Source organism: Symphodus melops (genome assembly GCF_947650265.1).
Source record: "Symphodus melops genome assembly, chromosome: 21".
NCBI classification, from domain to species: Eukaryota; Metazoa; Chordata; class Actinopteri; order Labriformes; family Labridae; genus Symphodus; species Symphodus melops.
The window spans coordinates 12,747,728-12,756,919 of record NC_136711.1 but is presented as its reverse complement, the minus strand read 5'-3'; the positions used below and the strand labels follow the sequence as shown (position 1 = coordinate 12,756,919).

The following is a 9,192-nucleotide window of genomic DNA, read 5'->3' as shown; positions in this document are numbered from 1 at the left end:
TATTATTACTGTAAAATGTATCTACTTTTACCGCTTTGCACTGTGTTTGCATTTGCCCATTTTACACTTGGGTGACAATATGTCATCATTTTTGAAGAACTTGGGACTTTCTCTCAAGAAGTGTTAATTATTGAACTGTAAAACAAAGACTTGGGAATGCAGGGATGCTGGCATCAGGAGACACATGTATTATTGTTTATAAAAAAAAGAACATCAACGTTCATATCGCACTTGCTAAATAATAAATTATTTGAAATTGCGAGTGTGTCTGTGAGTAGATTTTCCTCTTCCTTTATATACATGGTGTATAACTCTTTTTTGTTGGACTCTATTTGGGTTTTTAGCTGACTGTGTGAAACATTTTAACACTGTGAAGAATATGAACCTGCAAAACGTTTCCCTTGCTCACGTGGAACCTGCTGTGGTGGTGAAAACGACTTTTATTAAATATTAAAGCCTTAAATGCCTTCTTTTTTTGACAAATTTGAAGGGTAAGAATGCAGAGAAACCTCCAGACAAAATCCTCTGGTAGAGAAAAAAAAAAGTCTGATGGATTAATTTTCTCTACTTCATCCTTTTGTGCTTTAGCGTCAAACCCCTTTACGTTTTCAAAGGTTATAACTTAACATAATTAATTTAATCACCGTTAAGCGACTAAACTCAATACGGCCTAGTCAGTGTCCTTATGTTCTTTTCGTCCTTCCAGAGGATAACAAGGTGGAAGTCCTCTGGAGGAGGGCGATTTTCCAGATATTACACATCCGATCATGTCCAGAGATAATTAGTCATACTGCAAGGAATAGCACAAAACAAAAATTTGATTATGTAACTGTGTGACAGTGCAAAATGACCTCTGCCCGGTGTTAGATAAAATTAACTCAGATAAATGACAGTGTGGAAGAATAAATCACAGACCATTCTTCACACAGACATAATACTGTATAATGATGGATCCTACTGTTAAGGGAAATCTGTTTTGCTCACTCCTCTGTCATTAAATTATACTTCAGAAATGGATTGGTGTTTTTTTTTTCATTTGTACACTTCCTTAGTGTATTGAAGGTCATTACATTCATTAAAAAATAGGCGTAAAAATGCCAAGCTTTAACTACCTCTAATGTGAGTAGGCTGGAAAAATTGCCTGAAATGAATGAGATATCACAAATGCAAATGTTTTAGATAAACTAAAATGTGAAAAACTTACATTATTTCATTTTTTAAGGGACTTGTACTTTACTTGAGTTCTTCTAATATAGAACCAAATTATTTTATAAGAACATAATGAGCTATTTAGGCCACTGTGTTGCACATGAGGGCGGGGAAATATTATAGAACCATACACAAGTACAAAAAAAAACGGGATCTCAACCAGTTCAAACCTTAAATATGAAATGAACATGTCTGCTTCCACTGGGTTGAGTACTAATTATAGCATTATGAAGCATATCGATTAAAAGAGCTTTTTCCACCAAGGGAAAATATAATATTGTGCTGTAGGTGACAGATGAATATGGAGGAGAACTTTTTCTACATGCATTTACATTACAGGATTAGCTAGGCGATACCACAGACAAAAAAACAATGTTTAAAGTACTTCATATAGTAGCTTGCATTAGACCACCAGAACACTTCTTCCCCAATTATTTTTAACAATGCCCAAGGGAGTAATGTATATGCATATGCAAGGCTAGATTCTAGCATTTTATAATGGAACAAGTGCAGATCCAAAAAGCTTTATATTCAACTAATAAAAGATGAAATGCAAGCTGCTGTATCACATCCAATGTGTTTTAGCACAGCACTGGCTGGACTTAATGATCTAATACACAAGCATCCCAAATGTTGTCATGCAGATGACATTGAATTAATCATATTATCGACCCTTAAAAGAGACCCAATAAAACAATGATCACATTCCAAAACCTTTAATAATCAGTGTGATTGATTGCATTTATACTTTCAAATCTATTTTCTTGTTGCTAGTTTGTTGCTTGTTGCCCATTTTTGATTTTGGACATGACCCCATGGGCTCTTATGTGTCTGCATGTTTATTGTTGTGCATTGGGAAACACAGCACAACGTTCTCAGGAAGAGCTCAGCGATCACATCACACATGCACATTGACCAGATGCTCATCCATAGTCAATGAGCACAAAAAATTGTCACTCCTCTAAAGCACAGCGCTATTAGGATTGTGAAATGGGAGATGATCCTGGTAGTTAAGATATAGCTCTGCTGCGTTCTGACCTCTTGACATGGATACAGTCATTCAGAGGTATTAACAGTTGTGAATAAAATCTGCATGCATAGGATTATATTACTTTGAATTTTAAAGCAAGTTTAAGGCAATCATCAAGCTCGTCATTTCAGTTCCTGAAAAAGTTTCTTTTTAATAGATTAAAATGTATTAACGGCATTTAATATTTCATCTTAAAGAAAATGTCCAAATGGTCTTAAGAGAGGGTTCTATTGATCTAGTTTCCTATTGATCACAGAGTTCAGGGTGGGCATCATTTACTCATCGTATAATCGGTGTTGTGCCCACAGGCTTTCTCCAGGCAGAGCAGGTAATAGTGTTTAGCTCTCGTCTGCAGAATGTCAATTGCTTTTTTCCCCTTTGCTTTTACCACAACTTATCATACATCAATAAAAGAGCTCTTTATCTCTTTGTTGTCTTTTTGGCTTCAGCTGAGGGCTTCTTATTCATCATACAGTTCAGATGTTATACAGTAAAAATATGAATGTTTTTAGATAAAGATTCAAAATAAATAATCTTACTTAAGTTACTTGGAGATACAACTGGGTTGAATATCAGCATCAAGTTGACGATTGGGAGTCTGTTACTCCCATCTTGCATCGCCCTCCTCCTTTACGGATTTTCAAAGTTCTGTAGTACAACGTGATACGTTCTGTTCTCTTTCAGAGAATAGTCATCTCTCATACTGCAGTCTTGTTAATCTGTTCTAGGTGCTCTCTGGCTATAAAGTGGCAAAAAAAAGTGGTGATGACTTTCTCCTCTTTACTATGCAGGGCTCCCAAACTGGGCACACTGGTACTCTGGGATGGGGATTTCTTTTTGAGAGATAAATACCCTTCCAAATCTTACTGCTCTAGCTAAAAAATAAAATAAAATAAAAAAAGGTCATGTCCACCAGAGTAATGTCGGGAATGTCGGGAAGTTTTCAGTGGTGCAGTTTGTGTGAGAAGGATATGAGATTTACCTACACTGGCTTAATATCAATTATGTTTTTGCTCTTCAGGTGCATTAGGTTGTACCTGCTGAATTTTGCAGAAGTGGCTAAAATTCACAATATAAATCAGTTTATATTGAAGTAAATTGTGAGGAAAAACTACAACTTTCACATGATAAGCAATTAGCATTCATATTACTGCTAATAAAACAAGTGAATCTGTAATGTTAAATTCCTTACCTGGAGGGTCTGCGCTCATAATTCCAACAATTGAGTTATTCCTTTTGTTTTCCGATCCTAAATCAGTGGCTGTTATTCATTTGTGAGCAGCTGCAGACTCCAAAAACGTAGTGGCATGCCTCCTGAAGGTGTTACGAGGAACTAGCTTTAGATTCTTTTTCTTTTTTTCCAGAGAAGACGCAAAGAAAAGCGAACTTTTTAAAATGTTTTTGTCTAAATAAAACAGTCATTATTTGATGCATCTGTTTCATTATCTTTCTCACCTGTTCGAAGGATCTACCAATAAAATAGCTGCAGACGGAGGTTTTCCAAATTAAGTAAAACAGATCACATTTCACACTTGTGAGTCAAGGACTGGATCAGAGATATTGATAATTTAACTTTTTCGACTTCTCAGCTAACAATGGATTACAACTCCAATAGTTCTAATAATAACACAAGCAGTGAGATTTACCTGAAAGCTCTTTTTATTCAGAAAGTTATTTTTAAAACAGGCTGTAATATAAAAGCAGCAACGTTTTTATTTTCATTATGGAAAATGTTGACAATGAGGCATATTCGCATTCAGCGGCTGTATGTGTGTCTTTGCTTCGGTTGCCCCGGCAGCGCGTGTTGTGTGACATACAGGGACTCTTGTAGGGATTAGTCCTTCAGTCTGGATGAAACAGCACTGTATAACAGAGTTGCTCTAATATGACTGATTGCTGTCAAGGGCAAATTCTAACTCATAATTTTAAAATATATGCAGATATAATGTATAAGAAAGGGTTAAGTCAAAAGAACGTTTGATACAAAGCTGCCAAACACTGTTAAATCTGTGCAATATTTGCATATCAATATTCAAAAAAGACTTAACTGTCTTAACATTTGTAGATCAGATTTCTAAGCATAAGTAGAGTATCTTTGAGGTTTACAAATGAAGAAACAGTATACTAATACTAATACTAATTTCACCACTCAGTGTTACAGCAGCCAAAATTTGAACCTTTTTCTTTGTTACTTCCAAACTCATTGTTTTCATGCCTGTAATCATTGGTCTTTTGAATCTCTATTGTCTCGTATCAATGAGACTCTGCACAGGGATGAATTGGCCTTGAATTGATTTTACAACATATTAATACATCAGTCCATCACGTGTCCCAGATCAGATGTTATCCGTTACCTCACTCCTTGCGACTGTCTCGCTCTGCCATTTTCTGCTGAACAGACATGTATGGCACTGCTGACTAAAGGACACAGAAGTCCCCAGTGTCTCCTGTAGCATCTCACAGTCCAGTTTGCACACGGGACAGGTCCGGAAGAGGTCTCTGAGGCAGCTCTCGAACACGATGCACTCTTGCCCATCAAGAGTGATTGTGGAATTTGACTTTCTATCAGGACAGGACAAAACAAAAGCACACTGTCAGTTAAAGATGTATACACAGAAAGTACACATGTTGATTTCAAGGTTGCAAAAGCCCCTTACTTAGTTTTAAATGGCTCTGTCAAAGACTCCCCAGGCTGTGGCATATGGGAAACATTTAATACTTCTTTCTCCGCCTTCAGATTTTCAACACGTGGTCTCTTTGCTGAGCCGACATCCCGTAAATGTGCCGAAGCCTCTACAGATGACGATGGCTGTTGAATTTCTCCGTCCTGCTCGGAGCTGCCATTGCGATCACTTTCGCAGTGAACTCTGTCCTGGGTGCCTTATGAGGAAGAGAGAAAAAAATATAGTTAGTAGTTTTAGCTGCAGTGCTGAAAGTTAATTGCATTTCCATGTTTTCTTGTTAATTCGTGTTTTTTCAACTCCAGCAGTAAATAAATAAACATGGCATATAATTGTTTTATATGCTGTAGTAGTGCGCACAAGTCTTAGGCCACCACTTCCTTTGTTTTTAGCATTGTTTTATATCCAAATGTTTTCTTACTCTGTTTATTGAGATACAACAGAACATACAAGAGACATGTCAGAAACAACAACACAATGTTCAGAACAAAACCACTTCTACAGGCAAAGGTCAATAGTGTGACCTCCCTTTAACACTTTCGGGTATAACAATTTGTCAAGTAATCTCCTCGTATATGAAAGCAGGCTTATTTCAGCACTTCCCAAAGTTCATCTTCAGACTTAAGTTGACTTTTATTTTGCTCCCGAGGTGACCCCATACTGCCTTTACAACAATCAAGCCTGGGCTCTGTAGCAATGAGTTGATGACTTTCAGCGTTTTATCAGCTGTTTGATTTAACTACATGAGCAGAGTACTTGGGATCATTGTCATGCTAAAAACTGAAAGCGCTCACAGTTAGACGCCTTCCAGAAGGAACGGTTTGGTGAATGACAATAACAACACTTGAACAACAAATCACATGACTCCCTATAACTCACACCTTGCACATAATTTAACATAACTCACCTTTACTTCTCATGTTTGTCGATTTTTTGAAGGACAACTGTGTGGCAGCAGATTTTGTAAAGTACTTGTTTTGACATTGTGTTCCAATAGACAACATCATAACAGAGGACTGCGTTCCAGCAGTTTTAGTGGAAGGAGTGTAGTTACGCTGAGTGCCAACAGAAACCATCAGGCAGGAGGTCTGTGTTGCAACACAGGCTGTACGTTGAGGCCAAGGTAGTATTTCAGTGGGGTCCTCCTCTTTAACGGAGGTAAAGGGGAGCTCCTCTGATGAAAGCTAATTTAAAAAGAGGAAAGGAAAAAAAGGAATTTAGTCATCATGTAGCGGTTGTGTATTTTCCCTTAAATTGTATAGGAATCAATAACCCCTGAACCAATGTATAATTCAAAAACATTGGGGTTTTATATGTTACGTAAGTCCTGTTTCAACAGGAGGAACTCTACCCCAGAACTCTGATCTTTTTGAGGAACCATGTGCATTTCCACCAGATCTATCAGGGTACAAATGTAGTTCTAGGGGGGAACTTTCTGAAGGTCCAGGAACTTTTGACAATAGGACATGCAACCCCTGCAGAGCTGAATGGCTCAGATTAGTCAGTCACAGCAGAGTGTTAGATCACCCGATGTGTTTAAAAGACTGCAGCTGAAAGATCATTGTTTTACCCCAACTTTATTTCAAAGTTTACATCAAAGTTTGACTGTTACAATTATAAGAAGGTTCAAACTAATTATTATAGACTAAGTATGACCTCAAAAAGAAATGAACTGAACTAAAAATAAATAGAAAATCAAAAAACAGAAGAGTCAGAGGTTTAATCTGGATTTTAAACCTTTATATATTTTTTTAATCTTTTCAACTTGTTTATTTTTACTATAAGTTACATTTAAATTCACTAATTTATGGAAATAAAACTACTTGGTTTGACTTAAACAAAAATAATCTGCATTTATATTTGTATTGTTTGTATTAAATAATGAGGGACTACATCGAAGCGAAAAACATACACAGTCTGACTTGCATAAACTTCCCAGACCATCAGGCAACAGTGGAAACACCAAACGTGGGCTACCAGATACTTTTAGTTCCTTGAAGAGAGTCCCTAAACATTTTAGTTCCTTGAAGAGAGTCCCTAAACATTTTAGTTCCTTGAAGAGAAGTCCCTGAACCTTTTAGTTCATTGAAGAGAAGTCCCTGAACCTTTTAAGGACCTTGAAGAGAAGTCCCTGAACCTTTTATTTCCTTGAAGAGAAGTCCCTGAACCTTTTAAGGACCTTGAAGAGAAGTCCCTGAACCTTTTAAGGACCTTGAAGAGAAGTCCCTGAACCTTTTAGTTCCTTGAAGAGAAGTCCCTGAACGTTTTAGTTCCTTGAAGAGAAGTCCCTGAACTTTTTAGTTTCTCGAGGTGCTCCTGCAAAGCTAAGGACTTAGCCTGTACAACCATGTGTCAGTGCAGCAGCCAGTGCCAGAATGGTGACAATTCCCAAGCAGAGATGCATGAAAGCAATGAGGATTTAGATGATGTATAGAAACTGTCTAATTAAAAAGGTTGCTTGATCATACTGCGGTCTAAAAGTGCATGTTTTACATTAGCTATTTTAAATTCAAAGAAAAACTGTTCAGTCAAAGGAACTCTGAGTTATCTGACCCACTGCTGTGTATTTTTTACCCATATTGTGGAAGTATTTCATGGGATGATGAAAAAAATGCCAGTTTTTGAGGAACATTGAATAATAAATGTGAACAACTTTTCATTCTAATCATATTGCAAGAAAACAACCACACCGGGTCATTTTTGACCCACTTATGCATCTATGAGTTAATATGGTAAAGTTTTATCGCGTTTTAACTAGCACCATTGGATTCTCTGATCCTGAAAATGTGGGTTTAGCAGTTAAAATCAACATTCCAGCTAATTCAGAGGCTGAGATATTAAAAATTAAAGTTTCACAGCGGCCATTTTTTAAAATCCAAGCTGGCCGCCACATAGACATCTGGGCAAATGCAAACGTTGATTTTCTGACTCCTTATACCATAACCTTTCCAAAAATATATACTTTAACAAATCCCCCAAAAATCCCACAAAATCAAATAGTGAATCTGACTATTTCTCTGATTGGTTGAAAACCCTCACTGCCCTGCTGCAGTTATCATTCTGACCTCGTTACTAACATAGACTATCTATGTTAGTAACGAGGTCAGAATGATCGTGGACATTTCAGCGCATCTCAAAACTCAACAAAAGAGTCTGCAGTTTTTGCATAGTTTAGAGAGGCAAATCGTACCTGCGTATTTTGATGTCAAATTGCATACATGCTACGTAAAATCCGACCGCTTTTGGCCGGTCTGGAATAGAAGTCCCTGAACCTTTAAGTTCCTTGAAGAGAAGTCCCTGAAACGTTGAAGATAAGACCCTGAACCTTTTTTTCCTTCAAGAGAAGTCCCTGAAACTTTTAGTTCCTTGAATAGAAGTCCCTGAACCTTTTTAGTTCATTAAAGAGAAGTCCATGAACATTTTAGTTCCCTGAAGAGAAGTCCCTGAACCTTTTTAGTTCATTAAAGAGAAGTCCATGAACATTTTAGTTCCCTGAAGAGAAGTCCATGAACCTTTTTAGTTCTGGGGACTGTTTGGTGGAAACAGGGCTTTAGTGAACCGACTTAAATGTCGGTTCACTAAAGGATAAATGTATGTTTTAATAACTATGATTTAAATGAAGCTATATCATACTGTCACGTGGTGTAAACATACAGTGTTATATTTTAACATGTGACTTTGTTAACTGGACCGTTTGAGCCTAATGTGTCTGTGGTTGCCATAGTTACACAAATTATAAACACGGAACTGATACTAAATAATGCCACCCTGCTTTAGTTTTGTCAAAATGTGCTAAATGTTACTTACATCGTGTTCCTCTGGCTCTTCTGTGTCTGGATTGTTTATAGATGGAAAGGCTCCACTTTTCAGCCTCAGTTTGGCCGAATATCCCGCTGAATACTGGGTTATGTTATCGAAAGAGTCTTCCGTAAAGTGCCGTGCACAAACAAACACATTGGGTTGTGTCAATGTCAGGACACTAAAAAGAAAACGTGGTTTGGTGCAAACAGACATGAGAAAATCTTCCCAGCGCTTTCTTGTGCTTTCATCTTTAGGTAATGAAAACAAATTTGACTTCTCTCTACAGCCGACGATCGAGCACCTTCTATGAGACATAGTGAACAAAATGACGGAATGAAAATGAAATGTACAGGTCCGGAGCAAGGTGGTCGTCCAATGAATTTCAGCGGGATGGGGGAAGAGTGTTTTCCCTACAAACTACAAGAGCTGCACTTCCTGTATCTATGGTGGCCGGTAAGGACCCGCAGTTCC

General features: G+C 37.4%; 2 protein-coding genes across 15 annotated transcripts in view; one reads left to right on the top strand and one right to left on the bottom strand.

The window, feature by feature from the left end:
• The window catches only part of LOC306817222 (uncharacterized protein), a 48,554-nt gene that overhangs the window by 3,085 nt on the left and 36,277 nt on the right, over positions 1 to 9,192 (bottom strand). The window contains exons 1-5 of one of the 4 annotated variants that reach the window (XM_079333925.1): positions 8,728 to 9,160; positions 5,828 to 6,104; positions 4,897 to 5,119; positions 4,594 to 4,801; positions 3,449 to 3,553 (exon numbers count right to left, since the gene is read on the bottom strand). In XM_079333925.1, coding sequence (XP_079190051.1) covers positions 3,494 to 3,553; positions 4,594 to 4,801; positions 4,897 to 5,119; positions 5,828 to 6,104; positions 8,728 to 9,036 — 1,077 coding nt within the window. In that variant the 5' untranslated portion in view covers positions 9,037 to 9,160 and the 3' untranslated portion in view covers positions 3,449 to 3,493. Of the gene's footprint in view, positions 1 to 3,443; positions 3,554 to 3,880; positions 4,802 to 4,896; positions 5,120 to 5,827; positions 6,105 to 8,727; positions 9,161 to 9,192 lie in introns of those variants that run through there. The other 3 variants (XM_079333926.1, XM_079333928.1, XM_079333927.1) reach the window with 3 other exon arrangements.
• LOC306817224 (uncharacterized protein) overlaps positions 9,066 to 9,192 on the top strand; it is a gene marked incomplete at its 5' end in the record, with an annotated part of 31,645 nt that continues 31,518 nt past the window's right edge. For 5 of the 11 annotated variants that reach the window (XM_079333934.1, XM_079333935.1, XM_079333933.1 and 2 more), the window contains one exon: positions 9,066 to 9,174. In XM_079333934.1, the coding sequence (XP_079190060.1) occupies positions 9,066 to 9,174 (109 nt within the window). The remainder of the gene's footprint in view (positions 9,175 to 9,192) is intronic. The other 6 variants (XR_013777994.1, XR_013777995.1, XR_013777996.1 and 3 more) reach the window with 4 other exon arrangements.